General features: G+C 41.7%; 2 protein-coding genes across 5 annotated transcripts in view; one reads left to right on the top strand and one right to left on the bottom strand.

Moving 5' to 3' along the window:
- Window positions 1-17,792, bottom strand: part of rfc3 (replication factor C (activator 1) 3) — a 238,275-nt gene that overhangs the window by 27,652 nt on the left and 192,831 nt on the right. The gene's annotated exons all lie outside the window — the stretch shown is intronic.
- Window positions 1-17,792, top strand: part of LOC132987971 (stAR-related lipid transfer protein 13-like) — a 50,641-nt gene that overhangs the window by 19,045 nt on the left and 13,804 nt on the right. The window contains exon 1 of one of the 4 annotated variants that reach the window (XM_061055010.1): window positions 5,878-6,398. The exons of 1 other annotated variant lie outside the window; for it this stretch is intronic. In XM_061055010.1, the coding sequence (XP_060910993.1) occupies window positions 6,275-6,398 (124 nt within the window). In that variant the 5' untranslated portion in view covers window positions 5,878-6,274. Of the gene's footprint in view, window positions 1-5,877; window positions 6,399-9,745; window positions 11,744-13,861; window positions 17,435-17,792 lie in introns of those variants that run through there. 2 more of the 4 variants (XM_061055009.1, XM_061055011.1) reach the window with 2 other exon arrangements.

Genomic DNA, 17,792 nt, shown 5'->3' with positions numbered 1-17,792 from the left:
ACTTGCTTAATTCTTTTCTTGTGAAGGGGTAATTGCATGGGTGAAAAGTGAACTCTTTCAAACTGCAACTTTCCTTAAAACATGTACATTTCAAACGCCTGGGACTTCAGTGGGTCATTTTGGGCTTTGAAGGACGGTTGCAATTTTAATTTTCGAGTGAGGTCACCCATGCAATAATAAAAATAAGAACTAAATTCTTAATGCAGCCAAGCTTTGTAAAAGTTTACAGTATGTACATGCCACTTTTTTGCCTATGATATAAAGTCTACTTCATGTTAGTGTGTTAAAGGTTATGAACATTGTCGTGAGTGAATACATAAACAGATGTTGCGATTTGCATCCTGCAGGGCTGCTCTTCAAACTGCTTTTAGAGGAAGTGAGCAACATATGGAATTACTGTGAGATGTGTGTGTGTGTGTGTGCATGTGTGTGTGTGTGCTCTTAGAGCTCACTCAAAACAGATAGTATGGGCTATAGGAATTTAGGTCAAGGTTACACAGTGCCATCTGTTCAATGGTTTTGTCTAATCTAGAGGTTTTCCACTTTAATCGGACCGGTGGTTGAGCAAGCTGGTGACAATTTATTTCAGTGGATGAGAAAGGATCCTTCTGATTTTTTGACGAGGATTCTGCTTTTGCATTTATTTAGTTTGAATTTCAATGAAGCTCAAGATTCGAAGTAAGCAGCTGTTCAAATTACACACAGTATAAGAATGGGTGGATTTCAGTCTGCAGCAGCACGGCCTGAATGACTGAGTGTTGCAGAAAATAGAAGACAGCGAGCAGAAAGAGAGAGAGAGAGAGAGAGAGAGAGGTAGAGTTGGAAAAAAATGAGCTCAGAAAGGAGGAGGACAGGAGGGAGATAGAGGAGCAGTAACATCATGTAAATTTAGGAAAACTGGAGGGAGGAGCGGATTGGATGAGAAGCTTTTGTCACTGTCTTTGATCATGTGATCTGCTAAAATATTGATCCGCCTGAACCTGCTAACCCAGAAACTGTGTGCATATGCAGCTATTGACTTTTACAGTAATATCATCACAGTGCAGGAGAGTCTCAGTGACAGAAAACCCTAGAAAGAGAACGGCTTTTATTAAAAGGACTAGGCAAATGTTTTTTTTTTAAACCTTAATTTCTTACAAATAATAACTGAAGACATCAAGTTCAGTTTGTATTCTAGATTTAGAAATCATTTTTGTGGGTTACAGCAGGCTTTGGTGGAAATATGAAATGGTTTGCCTTAAAACCATCAATGGATAAAGATTACTAAAGAGGGATTTGACCATTTTTGTGACCATCACTTGCGGTCTATTCAGTATTTCTTCATCATACTCTTTGTATTTGAAACTATATCTTAACCTCACATGACCTGACAGAAAAGAGGAGAAAATCCTCTTCCTCCTCCACCTTCTCCTCCCCCCTTTTTTTCTTTATACAGCATGCAGCCTCCTTCAAACCAGCCCTGTCCATTTCTGTGACCACTGCAGATCTGATTGCTCTCCCTGCGGACTCACCCATGCTCTGCTGTGTATTTGTTCTGAAAGTCAGATCCTGTGTCTGTCAGAACGTGTCCATTGTGTTGCTTTGATTGGCTGCTTGAGCCCTGGAATGTGTAAGAATGGTGTTTTGATTGGCCCATCCAGTGCTTCTATGTTATTTCTTCAGAGTTTGACACACGGACCAGCTGACCGTCCACAAATCACAACCTGAAAAATCTTAGCAGAAACACTAAACTGACCTTAGAGTAACTGCAAGTTTAGAGGTTTTCCCACAGAAGTGTTTCATTACCGACCTTTTGCCTCCTTCTTTTTCTTTCATTCCGTCTCTCAACTTCAACCCACAATGCACCCTGTTTCTACAATTTCTCTCAAGATATCTGCCATCATTACAATGGCTAGTTCAGCCAAGTGAGTATTCTTTTAAGACCCAGTTGTAACCTTGCTTGTTGCTGATTTCTCTGTATAAGAGTGATCAAGGAACACATTTCTTACAGCCTAGTTACTTGTACAAGACACTTCATTCTCTAACTATGCTAGAAAATGTTGTTATCACTTGCTCTCTGATAGAGGTTGTAAAATTACAGATCGCCTGTTGAAGGCTATCTTTGATTTGTATTGAATGGCACTTTAACTTAGGGTACTTTGTATGCAGAGTACTGCGGTATTGTTTATTATATAAGACATAATATTCTCTCAAAGAGACAGATAAATGAGAGAGCAGTCAAGGGATGAGAAATTCTGATTTATAAGCTCCAGAATGGATCAAGCTTTAATATTAAGAAAGAATTAAAGGCAAGACATATCCATCCAGAGCCTTAAAGCACATTATACAACAGTTTTCAAAGCCTCCTCCTTAAGATTTGAATGCTAAAGTTTGAATGTAAAATCAGTTGAGCCCCCTTAAAAACAAAGAAGCCATTCTCCAAGGGAAAAAACACAAAGAAAAAAATTAATCTAGTGTCCGTCATGAGTGATACAGATATTTAGTTCAACACTGGAGAGGCTTTAAAGCAGTGTTTTAAAGAGTTAATCTATAATCTATGAATCTATAATTTAATCTATACGGTCACTCTGTCACTTTATCAATACATTTACCATAGAACTATAACATATATCAGTAGTCAATGTTTAAAAGTGTTTAAGAATGCACATAAATTGTCAGTGTGACTTAATCTCCTTATGTCAGAGTGCTTTTTTTTTGCTAGTCGTGCCTGGAGGCGTCTGTGATAATGTGCTAAAACCCCCAGAATCCTGCAGCACACGTTTACACAGGGGACACAGGTCACAAGTTTAAGCGTGTTTATGAACATAATACATTAGTTTATGCATGCGAGGGTTTAACTTTACTTGCTTACGATTACTATTCGTGTCTGTGAATAACACAGTATTTGTATGGCTTTGTCATTGAGAGAGATATCTGCTACTTTAAGGGTGTGTGTTTCAAACAGGTGTTTAACTTGGTTGTAAAATAGCCTATTTTTGTCCTTGTGTATCAATTATGATAAAAACATTAAGTTGTACCACTTAACCAAATTTCAAAAGAATGTGCACGCATGCAATCTGAGGAATGGAAGAAAGGCCTATTTCCATTTCCACGTTAGATATCGTTTAATGAAAAAATCCTTGGCATTGTTTTAGCATCCTTGAGGAAATTACTCTAAATGTGCAAAAGCAGTTTTTCTCTGTCAATAGAAGAGATGACATCCCCAATGTTTTATTCTTTATATTTTAAAATGAATTGATATAAAATGTCTTCTGCTCTCAAACTTGTTTTGTAATAGTGACTCTAAAACATCTGCCCCATTATACTCAGTCTCTGCCCTTTAAATTTGACCATTTAAATATAATTAAATGTGACAGAAACAAGCCGTGTGACTCTGTTTAACATATCTCATCCTCTTTTTGTAAATACAATGCTCGTGAATCACATTCACTCGTTCACTTAGAAGCAAGAATGTAAACAGTAAAGGATATTTTTCAAGAAGCTTATTCCATGAAATGTGTCATTTAGCTTGTTTTCCTGCTTCCTCTCGTAACACACCGGATCTTCTACATGTAGGTGGTCTTGACAATCCACTGCACTTCTGGCTCCCGTCCGCTCTCTTAGTGCATTAAATCTTTCATTGACTCATCCCGTCTTTCCATCACTATATAGCCTATCTTATTCGAAGGGTGGCCATTTTTTTGCAGGTTTATTTCAGGCCTATTTCAGCTACTGTTAGACCATCTCTGATATACCGTTTCACAGCGTCAATCCACATGGGCGTCATAAATTGCAACAGTCATGAAAGCTAGCTAGTGGTCAGCACAGCTAGTTTACAACTATTGGTAAAATGTTGACAATAGCAGTTGAGACTTAGCTCTTTGTACCTAATGAGTACGGATATTATTTGTTTTTGTCAAACCATATGAAAAGAAAAAAGAAAAAAATCAAGCACATTAAGGTCAATAAGTTAGCTAACAGTCATATTACGTAGCAATAGGAATAATGCTAACAAAACGATGTGACTACGGCTATCGATACCTAATCAGTTAATTGCACCTTATTTTACAGTTTATTAGGGACAAACCATATGATAGGGAAGGCTTAAGTTACTAGCTAACAGTCAAAGCCTACATAGCCTATAGTCTGCAATGCAAACCATGCTAAAGTTAATGGTTTTGACAGAGCTCTCTCAACCTAATGATGTTATAAGATGTATCCATCTTGGCACTAGCATTTATTTTTTATGATGCTGATGAATTAAGAGATGGGGAAATTACAACAATTTGACGGAATATCCACTTTATATGATATGAAGATACATCAGAGGAAAATTGCTGCAGGGTGAATATGCCGAATTATTTACCTTTTAGCCCCTTTACCTCTCATCAGTAATGACAGCCAACCATGAATCATCGCTTGGTCTCTGCAGTGCAACGCAGGAATATAAATCACAGACTGTCTCTCTAGAGCTTCACTGTCACCAAACACCAGGAGGCAGAGAAAGTAGGGCCATGAACTCCAGCGTTAATAACCCTCCTCTTCAACACATTTGTTTTGAACCCAAACCACCTACATGTTGGTTGAAAAATAAATCCCCAAGCAGAGTTTTGATAGCACACTTTATGACAGGACCAGGAAAGTGGTATTGGGTGTAAAAAATAAATGCAGGATTTTGCTGACTTCTCTGGATGTCAAGCATGCTTCGACGGGTCAAAATGCCCATCAAGTCCCTACTAGTGGATCCCTGCTGACCTGGAACTCAACACCACAAACGGGACATCCGATGGTGTCAGGCAGACGGCAGCTGAGGAGTGTCCTGGCCTGGTCTGATCGCTCTGTCTGGCATTCCTGGGATAGCACGGGGTAACTCAGAGCTCACGATGAAAATCCCAAAACTCTTGACCTGTCAGAGGGATGACTGCGACTCAAAAAAGAGACAGACAGTTGATGTTTGTGCTTTTTTCATGTCAGATTATCAGATTTGCGGGAGCATGTATGCAGTCTATCACAGTTTTAGGCACATTTACATTAACATATAAATTGTGATGTAGCCTAAATGCTTGATTAGTTATGAAAATGTAAGTCAAAACTTGCCCCCGATTTAATAGTCCATTTTGTTATTAACATGAAACCCCTATTCACCATGTTCGAGGCAGCCAATTCCCTCTGACTTCTTGCCTATGATGGGAAGTATTGTTTTAACTTATATGACCACATTTCCCTCCAGATTTCCATGCAACCTGAAACACAACCAGTATACCATTATAACAGAAGTCCAGCTTCCACCCTTAGCTATCAGAGGAAAATGGCCTTATTAATAGCCTATGTGCAAGAAGCACAATTTAAACTTAGAAATGTTTTCTATGTCAAGCCTTGTATATGTGAGGATTTGCTGATTTTCACATATTTAACTTAGCCTATAGGCTATAGGTGTTTTGAGCCATCAACTTGGATTTTCCAGGATTCCGTCGGCTATATTAGATCTTTTTTCTTTTTAATTTGACCTAGGAAACACCAAATCATTTTGAAATAAACAAAGCTACAGAGACAAGTTGGAGACTATACGCAAGTCTATTACAGTATGTGCAGATGCCTTGTAAGGTCAGACCTGTGACTGAGTGACTAGAGAATCTATGTTAAGCTTTTCTGGCAACACTGCCCATGTTACAACTTGTGTGTATGTGTGGCATGACCGTGTGATATTAGTGTGTATCAAGGGGATTGAAAGAGATCCTTGTTTGGGTGAGTGGGTGGGTTTGGGTCGTGGAGATCATGTAGGTTTGGGGTGTGTGTGTGTGTGTGTGTGTGTGTGTGTGTGTGTGTGTGTTTGTGTATGTGTGTGTGTGTGAGAGAGAGAGAGAGAGAGAGAGAGAGAGAGAGAGCAAGAGAGCCTTGCAAACAGGGAGGAGGGGGCGCCTCTCACATCTGGCTCTCCATGTCAGCGGTCCAGACTCACATGCAGAAGTTATGTTAAACATTGCTGTACCTTCGCTCAGAGACGCACGGGGGTGAGGAGGGCCCTAATACTTGATGAATTAAACCTCTGTATTTGAAGAGGGTCATATTCAAGGATATAGTTCCTCGTCCGCCTTCGCTGGTGCAGGGAAGGTGACGCAGCGCGAGAGGAGTTTGCTTTATACTAGGTGAAGCGCGGACGAACATTGCGGCAGCCGGACAGCAGACGCTCGGGACGCATTATCCCAGCCAGCCGGGGCCGTTTACGGTGGAATAACAAGGAGCTGGGGGGAAAAGGAATAAAAGACAGGGGGGATATGCGCCCGGCTGCACCGCAATGACAACCCAGCGACGGTCTGCCAAGCTACAGCTGCGGCGGTCCATCAGCGAGCAGCTGCGGGACTCCACGTCCAAGGCTTGGGATCTGCTGTGGAGGAATGTCCGGGAGAGACGGCTGGCAGGTCAGAGAGCCAAAACCAGAGGAAATGATACTGTTAGACATGCGGAATATAGATAATCATCATTATGACTCATATGAATCTGCCAAATTAATCTAACCGGCAGCTGCTCGAGTCGATGAGTTGCTACCTCAAAGCACCTCGGAGTGTTTGAATAATTCAACATTTTGGTCTGAAAATTGGTTTTATTTTGCTTGTTAGCGCTAAAGGACGCAGTGTCCCGCAATGTATCCTCCACATCCAGCGGCACTACATTTCACACAACTTTGCTAAGTCATAATAGAAGGATAATGCGTTGAAAAGTTGATCACACTGCACAGCTTCTCTGTTATGCCTGTGGCGTCACGCGCACGCAGCGCGCTCCCTGATATTTTGGGAAGGTCATTGTCAAATATAGAGCTCCAAACAGCGCAGGCATGTGCTGTGGACAGGAGTCCAGCTGAGGGGATTCAGATGCCAAACTCTCAGCGGCATTAGTTATTCTATTCTGAAAGGTCTAAAAGAAACGTTTGTTTTGACCTTGTTATTTTTCGAGTTAGCAGGGGGGATTATATGTATTGCATTTCGGATTTTATGCTTATCTGCATTAAGACAAATATTCTGTTTACGCGCCAATGCAGCAAGTTTGGAGGGCCATTCGTTGCTCCACAGTAGCCCATAGCCTTGATGCGCAGAGTCCGATCTCTCCACCCCCCGTCTGTCTCTCTCTCTCTCTCTCTCTCTCTGAACTGTGCGTCAGAGGGAGGAGAGAGATGCCGAGGGTTGCATGTGTCTCCTCGGTTTGATGTAATTACCGGGATGTCTGCCTCTTAAGCAAATTAAAAGACGAACATTCCCACATCCATAACCCCGCAAACCACCACAAGCAACGATATCAATCAAAGATCCTGTGCCTGTCAGACGCATTCAGGAGAACAGCGGTGATAAATCGCATACGTGCAAGCAGCAAAGGGCCACTTATGCATTGTTGGCATGGATGGATAATTACTTACGATGATGAATAATGCTAAGTGGTTTGTACACAATAGAAAAGTCTAATGGAGCACTAAAGAGAACACCTGCTGTCCCAGTAATCATTTTTCTCTTTATTTCTCACCCATTCTTCCTCTAGCCTCTGAGCCAGTGCCCAAAACCCCACAAAACCCTCCCCTACATCTCCCCACTGCTTAACCCATCCGCCCACAAGGCGCTAAGTTCACATCTGTCTGGATCAGATTTGGAGATTGGGGATCCTCAGAATGTGAACATCTGGCCTCTCTGTTATTCTGGTATTCAGCATTTCTTTTTCACTGGAGTCAAAGCAGACTCACATCGAATAAAGTAATCTATGTTGGAAGTCGGCTGAAGGTCTTACATTAAATCAGTATTCCACAATTTTCTTTTGGAAAACCCTGCAAAAGCACACAATATATTTCAGTGCACCTTGCTACTTGACGCTTATATTAGAAAAGGACACAGTTAAATTAAGAAACATGAGGGCAAACAGTGTAGAAAGGACCAATGCATATGGAGCATTTATAATCATGTACCATTATTTGTCAGATTAAGTCCTAAATGTCATATAAATGAATATATATAATTCAAGTCTGGATGAAAACGAGGTGAATCTGACTGTGTTTACTTTCACCCATTCAATCATCTGTGCGTTTGTGTGCGTGTGTGAAAACTGAGAGAATATAATAGCACCTGGATTTAGCTCTAATCCCATAGATTTTTAGGTTAGCAGTGGGGGTCGGATCTCCCTTTGCGTGTGGGATTTGTGGGTCTTAGGTGCTTCAGTGTGAGAGTGTGTTGTGAACATTTACCATAGATGTCACTGCTCATTTAAAAATATTCTGCAAAATATGTGTTAACTCAGTTATTTGAAGGCACATATTCGGCGCTCTATGTGCTTTTGTTGATGTTTCAACAAATAACGGTTCAGCTTTTGTTTTACATTTTCAGCAACATTTAAAACAGGTATACCAGAGGAAATCTTACTTGCCTGTATTATCTATTTGTCTATTACAGTTCTAAATGAAGATGCTGCTGCAAGGCTTTGTAGAGGTTTACAAGTCAGTTTAAGGATAGATTTTTCTCTTTTGAGCCCCTGTGCTGTGTCTATACTCAGGAATGGGCTCCTGTCTGTTTCTAAGTCTGCAGGTTTAAGATTTAAGGTGAGCTGGCTTTGAAGCGTTAAATGCTCTGACTGTGGAACTCAGACTAGTTGCTTAAATTCCATCGACTTTTAGTTAAATAAGAAAGCCATTTCTTATATCTCTTTTGCGAATATAAATAGACCTAAACATTCATCAAGACTTGTGCAAGTTAATGGGGAAAGTGACATCTGAAATGCAGAAAGCGGACGTGTTAAAAATATGCCAATGATTCATAATGTATGATTCGGGAATTGTTAAGCTTTCAGCGAATAAGGACGTTTTTCATTCCCTTGTTAAGTTGGGAATTTATCATCAGGGAAACGGTTTAATATGAGGTTTCCTGTACTTAGAGCAAAGACTTGGTTGGGTTGGTCAAGATAAAATGAGCAGAAGTTCGTGAAATGAATCATCACAGCTTTGACTCCATCTTGAGCATCAAAGAACAGGGCTTTTGCATTTTTAAAAGAATCTCCAACTGTTAGTTGTTGTGCCCCACTTGCCTGCACATTTGATCCATTTTGATGAGAAGAAAAATCTCACCATTTTTTAGGCTATACTCTTCAGTTTGCGTTTTGAGTTCCTGGGCTGTGTCTTATATGTGGAGAGATACAGTAGGTGGATATTATGTTTTTGATTGGCTCATACAGCCCTGCCCTTTACAAGTCCATCCACAGACATCTATGTAGCTCTCTATCATGTTACTGAGTCATCCTGCTGTGCCTGCATCATGGTGGATCGTTTGTTCAGTACTCTTCATTGTATTTTATTTTGTTGTCTTTTTCATCTATAGGTCAGTCAATCTGTCTTCAGATAAATTGAGATAATTATCTCCAAATGTGCCTGTAGAGGGCAGTGTAACCAAATTGATTCAGAGTTTATTATGTGATAATCCATTTTTTTTTCTTTTGCTTCATTCTTCATGACTTAAGAGACTCAAATATCAGCTGTAAAACCTCTCCACTGTGAGATCAGGTGTGTGTGTGAAGCAGCTGACCTGAGATTGACTTTGCTATGACCTACTTTTTCACGTGCAACAACCCCCTACCACTACATCCTCCCCCTCTGCTTACCGTCTACTTAAAATGAATTGAAAAGGACCCCGTCTATATCCTGTAGTCCTGGCAGGCGACTTTTCTGCCAAACTAGGTCAAAGTATGAACGTGCCTCCTCCTTCACTGCATTCCATACATTTACTCGCCAACGCTGTTTCTGTTTGGAAACACTCAGCCACACAGTACAGACATCAGCATCACTCACTGCAGCTGATAAACTGATTTTTGATGGATGTATTGTGATCAAGATTCCTTTGAAGAGAGTGTGGGCGCCTGCATAATGTGCCTGATCAGTCCGGGGTTAGAAGTAGTTAAGTGCATGTACTTAGGTAACATTTTGAGATACTTGAAATGTTCTAATTGATGCCTTTAATTATACTCCACTTCATCTTAGACAGAAATATTTCCTTTTTAGTCGATTCATTTTTTAAATTGTGAAAAAAAAAAAAGTGAAGACTGTCTTCCTCCTGGATAGATCATACTGGAGTTGGTGCTAATAAATTCTCACAAACAATTACTTTTACTGAAATCAGGCAATGCACGAAAACAAAAACACATGAATCAGGACTGGCAATTACTTTCAGGTTTACATTCATGTCAATTACAACAGGCTGTTGCAGCTAGCTTTAAACAAAGCTGTGCATCCTTCTTAGTGGCCAATCGATCCCACCTGTTGCAGCTGGTGTAAAGGCGACGCGTTGTGACGTTCCTGGGAGGTGCAATCAAGGCTACAGGTTACTATGGTATAGCTACGATTTCAACACCAAAGACAAAATCAGCGCTGACTTTTTCAGTTTTGGTGTTCATTGTTTGGGAAACGCTTGACTACTTTACATATAGTTCAATAAGATCAAACAAGTTCCACCTCGATCAGCTAAACATGCATTCAAATCTACTTATGACAGTTATAGGCTACTTTGTGTTAGTCACGGGGGGGGGGGGGAATCTTTGACAGAACAAGTATACTTTTCTCTCTCTAAAGTTTGAGTGCATTGAGTGGATTGTGTAGGCAGAACATTGTAGAGGAGCATTTCTACATTATAGTGTCAGTACTTTAACTTAAGGAATATTTCTGGGTACTTCCTCCATCACTGAGATCGGTCATGTTAAACATCATGTGGTATGAGCTTGAAGGATTTAGACGACTTTTCTCAGTGGCGTTACAGCCCTGATCAGCTTTAGCAACAATAGATCGGTTCCTACACACATTCCCCGATGCACTCTGACACACCCACATGCTCTCTATTGTTCTGCCCTTCCCCTTTTCACAGGATTCAGTTTTTTCCAGGCCTATCCCTACTCTCATTGCATCTCCTATCCCAGATATAACACACACACATGCCTCTTGCCCAAGGCATGTACCAAATTGTGACTTTGGCACTGCGTCAGGAAGCTGGGCAGTGTTTCCCATGCCTCAATCTCATTTGTGGCTTTTTCATCATGTGACCAAGTGAAAAAGCTTGTGGAGGCAAACAGGAGTTTTGTAGGTCTTCCTCCCATCTCGGCTGAGGGGTGAGCAAGGGTGTTAGCATGTGCGTGGGGTTAAGAGGCTCTGTCATCTGACTCAGGTGGTGTGATGATTGTGTGTTTGTTGAAGGGAGGAGCGAGCAGGCGGGGAGCTGATTCGGCTTCCAGTGAGGGCTTGTCGGAGGCAGGAATTCAGAGGGAGTGCTCACAAAACAAGTCATCAGGACGAGAGGAAGACTGGAAGGATTTTAAGGATCAGATTTCTATGTTATGGAGGTTGTAGACGGCAGTATGGGTGATGTGAATATGCAGAGTTTGACTCCCTCAGCACTCAGGGAAAAAGCTGCAAACGGATTAGAAGCTCCCAAAATTGAGGGTGGGGGTGTAGTTTTCAGAAAACAGTCTGACGGTGTGGACAGTGTAGAGAGCGCTGACATGGACACTGCTGAGGATAGCGCAGATAGCAGAAGTTTGGATATCCATGACAACGGGGAGGATCAAGGCGCCAAGGACGACAGTAATGACTGTGAAAGTGACGGCGACAGCTCCAGTGAGGGATCCTGTCTGGAGGCCATGACACCTCACGGCCAGCAGCACTACCTAAGGCTGGGCGACACCCCCAGACAGCGCTCTGCCCTGCGCCTCTCACGCATCATCGCTCGCAAGCAGCTGCTGCGGAAGCTGGCACGAGGTAGAAATAGGGAACTAGAGAGATATGGCAGAATTATTATGTACATGTCAGTGTGATTAGATGGAGGTTTTGTGATCTCAGTGATCTCTAAAGAAATTATTCTTTTTACATTTTTCTTGTGGTTTTCCTCCCTATTCTCCGATTTACAACGTAAAGTTTTTTGACACCTGCCTAAACCTCTTTAGTGTTAAGTTTTCTTTTCTGCAAGGACTGAACTCATTCAACCCTGTAGCAGTGTCCATTCAGAGGTTGAGGAAAAGAGCTGTGTGCAGCTTCATACAACGCCAACCTTCATAAAGAAAGTGTTTCATTTTCAAATCATGGAAAGGGAGTCTGAATGCTGCCTTTTCATGTGAGATTCTGCCTTTATCACTCAAGGTTTTTATGATTTGACCTACCCCACTGATTTTTGTGAAACATCATCAACAAATAGACAAAGACTATGAGGAGTAACTTATACATCTTCTGTTTCTTCATCCTTTTTTATGTTTGCTAAACGGGCACAATCTTTCACTCTACAGATTGACATACTCCCATTTTCTCTGTTTTAAACCAGTTGAACATATGGAGCCACTTCTAAGATGTTTAAGATTTTACTGTATTGATCGGGAGAAATTTCAGTTTTTATTAACCATGCAACACACACATAGGCTGAAATATACACACATGCAGAAACAGGAGTAACTAATGGAGAGATGTCAGAGTGATGGAGCGCTCCTGAGCTGGTGGTGGGGAGCGGGTTTGGTGCCTTGCTCAGGGGTACCTCGGCAGTGCTCAGGAAGTGATCTGGCACCTCTCCAACTTCCATATTTAACCACACCGGGGCTTGAACCGGCGACCCTCTGGTTCCCAACCCAAGTCCCTACAGACTGAGCTACTGCCGCCCCAAATACAGCTTTCAAATTACCCATAGAAGGAGTGCAGTGTTATTGTTTTTGTCCTCACTACCCAGCTCGTCAGCTTGTATTCCATGGTTACTTCCTTTACTTCCTGTCACATGACTCGTGTTTCCCGGGGAGCAAACAGAACATCCTGGTGTTCAGTATGAAGCTTTGGGCTACATACTCTGATATGTTGAATTCACTGTGAAACATTAGTTGATCTCTGTTTGCTGATGTTTATCAGGGTGCTATGTTGGTACATGTAAAGTTGGTTCGATAGTGTGTGCGTGTGTGTGTGTGTGTGTGTGTGTGTGTGTGTGTGTGTGTGTGTGTGTGTGTGTGTGTGTGTGTGTGTGTGTGTGTGTGTGTGTGTGTGTGTGTGTGTGTGTGTGTGGGTGGGTGGGTGTTTGTTTGTTTGTTTGTTTGTTTGTTTGTTTGTTTTGTGTCGTTGCAGTACAATTGCACATGACAGAAATTTGTCAGGTCTCGTGTTAGTGTTCATATTCCCTGCTGACAAATTTGTTTTAGTCAAATCTGTCAAATCTTGTATGTAACTTAAAAACTATGTGAGCCAGACAGACTGACAGAGAGAGAGTGAGAGAGAGAGAGAGAGAGAGAGAGAGAGAGAGAGAGAGTGAGAGAGAGAGTGAGAGGGAGAAAGAGAGAGAGAGGGAGAGAGAGAGAGAGAGCGAGAGTGAGAGAGAGAGAGAGAGAGAAAGACAGCTGTAGCAGCAGGTGAGGAATGTAGATAGAGAAGCAAGTTTATGCCTGTGCTGCTTTTGGGTGATGGTATGACTAATTAAACTTTCTCTCACTGCCTCCTGCAGTAACACACTTTTCTTCTTCTTCTATTCCAGTCATATAACAGACATACACAGACACACACACACACACACAGTGCCAAGTTGAATTCCTCTCCTCAGCAGCTGGTCGACTGTCAGATGGACTTGAAAAAAAAAAAAGAACTCAGTGACCTACCCTAAGCTACATCTGAAACTTCTCAAAATAAATATGTTACTTCATATCCTTAATCCCTACTGCCCTTTAGATTTGTATACGCACTAGGCCTGAACGATACGAGAAAAATACACAATGTGCAATAACATTTTTCAATATTGCAATAACAATATGAATAGCGATTAATTGCACAGCTACTTAACTGGATGGGTGACTTAAATCGCAATCATCGTTATGAGAACAATGGATTTAACAACCTTTTAAACATTTTCACATAGCATCACTTAGTTTACACAAAATAGCAAAGAAATTCAGCAACACCCAGCTAAAGAGCCAGATACTTCACTAAGGAGGTGGAGGAGAGGAAAAACAAAAGAAAAGTAATAATCTGACTTATATTCATTAGATTTGTTAAAATATGGTCGGAAACATGACTCCAAATAGACTTTGATGCTGTGCTCTGTCTGCTGGATGTTTAATCAGGGCAAGTTTACGAGACAAACCTAAAACCTGATAAAACAGTAAGTGATAATATTAAGTACTTTGTTTGATTCATTTGTAAAACTAAAGTCTGTGAACTCGATGAAGACTAGTGTTAACAAAGATATTATCTCATCCAGGAATTGATGATAGTATAAACCTCTTTTCAAAACTGTGACTCGTGCATCTACATTTACAACATAACTGCACAACCTCTCCTGATTGGTCTATGCACTTTATCACTACTCTAAACCAGCCTGTACTTGTTCTATCATTTTAAATGTTCATGCAACTGTATTCATAAATGTATCTTTTGCTCTGTTCAACACCTTTTTACACCTTTTATTCAACTTCAACTTGAATTCAACCTCATTCTTGTGTATGTGTTTTAGATTGTGAGCGTTGTCTGAGGGAGCGAACGCTTTGCTTCACTGATGTTCGTGCTTATGCCAAAAAAAAAAAGGAGAAAAACAAACTTGAACTGCTGTTGCTCTACCTAATCCCAAAGCTGTGCTGTCCAATCTGGGCTTCAAACTGTTTCCTTTGCAACCTCAGCTGACAATATGAGGTCAGTCACCAAATTGCAAGCTACATCAGATACTTGCTGAAGCCTTACATGTAAAGATGGCCTGTGGCTATATAATAACTGGAGGGAGTTGAAATTCTTGTACACCCTCTGCTGGAGGAAAAGAGGCATAACCGAACACTAGACTCAATCACCTTCAGCCTCCTTGTGTCGTCCTAATAGTCCAGTCTGTTATCACTCAAAATAGCCTCAGCTCTGTTCAGGAGCTATCACAAAGCAGTCCTGATGTTTTCTGATATATTGTGTATCGTGGGCAATCTAACCTCTGCAGGCTTTAGACACTGATGCACAGGAGACTCCTGAACCTGCTGCTGATTTCATGCCACTGTTGATGCAGTGTTACAGTGCATTCCTGAGGGCTGGACGTCATTGCAGATGAACCTATAGGGGATTGGACGGACATATTCCTCTTAAATGTCCCTCCCTCCCTCCCTTCCTTCCTCCCTGTCTCCCATCACTCCTCCCCTGACTTCTTCAGTGCTTTTTTTCTATGTGAACTTTAAACATGAAGGACTAAGTGCTTTAGCTCATGTGGGAATATGGCTACTTTCCAGGCATCCTGTGTGTGTGTGTGTGTGTGTGTGTGTGTGTGTGTGTGTGTGTGTGTGTGTGTGTGTGTGTAGTTGTTTGTTTCAGTGTAGAGGGACTAACTGCCAACTTTATGCATATAGAGCATTTACAAGCTATTAATTATATATCTATTCCCTGTTGAGCACTGGGTTCCCTCCTCTTTATCAAATGAACTTTGACTGAAAGGGTTAACCTAACTAATTTTCTCAGTTGTTTGTGACTTTGTGGACCAGTAAACCAAGCCGAGTCCCTCCGACATGCTTCATCCGAGAGCATCCGGTTGCCGTTCTTAGCTCACATACCGCTCTTCATGCCTGGGAAAATCAGAACAGGAAATGAAGTCATGCAGGGTACTTAAGGGTTCTTGAAACTCTGTGTGCGACAGACACGACACTGAGAAAAGCTGTCAAAAAGTAAGGGTTACTGGCGCTGGATAAAAGGCAGGAAATGAGAAGTAGAGGACAAAAAAGGCAACGGCACACACTGAGGACTTCGGGGTGCTTCTATTATGTAACATAGCTGGTACCCTTGTTATGTAAGAAATCATCTCATAGTCCCATTGTCCCGCACATGGGACGCCCATATTCACAAACACACGCACACACACATACCACCTGTCCACCCACCCAGCTGTTGTTCTGTTGGCACATATTCTCCACAGCAGGAACACTGTGACATGGAATAGATCCAGGGGAAAGCTTGGTGTGAAGCTTAGATTAACTCTGACTCTGTGTGTGTGTGTGTGTGTGTGTGTGTGTGTGTGTGTGTGTGTGTGTGTGTGTGTGTGTGTGTGTGTGTGTGCTATGTGGCTTACTGATGACATGTTTGTGTGATAATTAATCTCTTGATTAAATTCTGCACTGATGAATAGCAGTGCTTTGTTGCCACGCTGATAGGAGCTGTGCCACTTGGCACCTTTGTGCACAAACACAAAGATGCTGACAAGAACACAATCACAAAGACTGTATGAGAGCACACTGTTCACGCTGTAAAAAAGTACAACAGCTTCATAGCTATTGACTACTCATTACCACAACTCTAGAAATGTCAGCGTACAAGTCAGTTCAAGTAAAATCTATTTGTAGTTTTGTTTCTTTTACTTTTCTCTCTCTTTCAATTGGACTGGATGCATGCATAGTATCACCTGGCTTATCTTTTTACATTTTTCTCTTTAAATGTCTCTTGCGCTTACTTTCCATCCTAGGAATTACACATTTAGTAAATAAGAGACTGTTTTGATGCGTTTCCTCTTGTGGATTTCCCACAGGCTCTGTCCTCCCCCCAGCTGTCTGTCTGTCCCATCCTTACTTACATTCTCTGACTCACTGGGGTCAACATCTGGACTGCGCTCAACATCCGCTCTGCAAAATGTGTTGTAAGTGTTTGCGTACACACTGCATTCTCTGGCATATTGTTCTGGTGAGCAGTCATGCATGGTAAAGCCCAGAGAAAGAGGTCAGGGTCAGAGTCTCCTTGTCGACCTGCCTGCAGGTTCAGCTGACATGTGAGGTTAGTGTCCACCAGTCGTCAGTCTGTAACCTCAGGGGGTTGCTGGATGATGCAGACGCCAGCTGAAATTAGTCGTTTCCTGCATGGACATGATGAGGCGACGGAAGATCTGGTGATGAAGATGTGAAGTAAGCGGCATTGGATAGCTTCTTTTTGGAGCGTAGAGGAAGGACAGAAAAGGAGGAAGAAGAGGGAACAGATGGATGGATGATGGAAATGAGCAAGGGAGTGTTGTTGTTTAAAAAAGATTGTGAGGGAATTGAATAAAGTAAGAAACAAGAAAGTGTACAAAATGAAATGAACGGGTAATTTGGTCAAGAAGTTACATTTATGAAGAAAGAAAGATCAGTGAAAAGTTGGGAAACTAAGATAGAAGTACAGAAAGTACAGAGTGGAATTAAACCTAGTGCAGTGCAACCCGAGGCAAAAAAAAAGGTTTAATGTAGAGGGATATTTGTATGTGGATCCTAACAAAGCAGAAAGTGTGAGGGAGGCTGAGGAGAAAATTAAAGGGAAGAGAAAACCTGCATGGGGCAGGCTGAGAGAGGGAGGCAGAGTTGTAAACACAGTGGTAGGAGAGGCAGCGAGGAAGAAAGTGAAGTAAAAGTCGCCGCTTGATGGAAAGGCTGGATAGCAGCTGAATGGACGCGTGTCTTGGGATTAAAAAGACATAGAAGCATGTCATCACCTGCACGATGAGGGATACAAGTAAGTGCTCATCTCTGAGTTCTCCTCAGATCGTTCTCTCTGCTGAAACACTTTCCATCAAAAATATCTCAGTCTCTCTGGTCTATTTTTGCTCCAAAAACTTCTCTTTTTTTTTTCTCGATCTTCCCCTGGTGTTGCCTCACATGTGATTTAGAGAGAGGAGTTATGCAGAGAATGCTGGGAGAAGGGATGTAATTGCTGGATTGCGGTGAAAGGATCATTTCCTCTGACCGTTCTCATCTCTGATGGTGAAGACGGAGGCTTTTTTTATTGCCCTGCTGAACTTTGTACCCTGTGTTTCTGCTGCTGTGCCTTCACTTTTTCTTCGTGTCTGAATGAGACAATGAGAGTGAACGAG

This window comes from Labrus mixtus, chromosome 14 (assembly GCF_963584025.1).
Source record: "Labrus mixtus chromosome 14, fLabMix1.1, whole genome shotgun sequence".
In the NCBI taxonomy this organism is placed as follows: Eukaryota; Metazoa; Chordata; class Actinopteri; order Labriformes; family Labridae; genus Labrus; species Labrus mixtus.
Note: the sequence above shows the minus strand (reverse complement) of the source record. Positions and strands in the feature narration are given on the sequence as shown.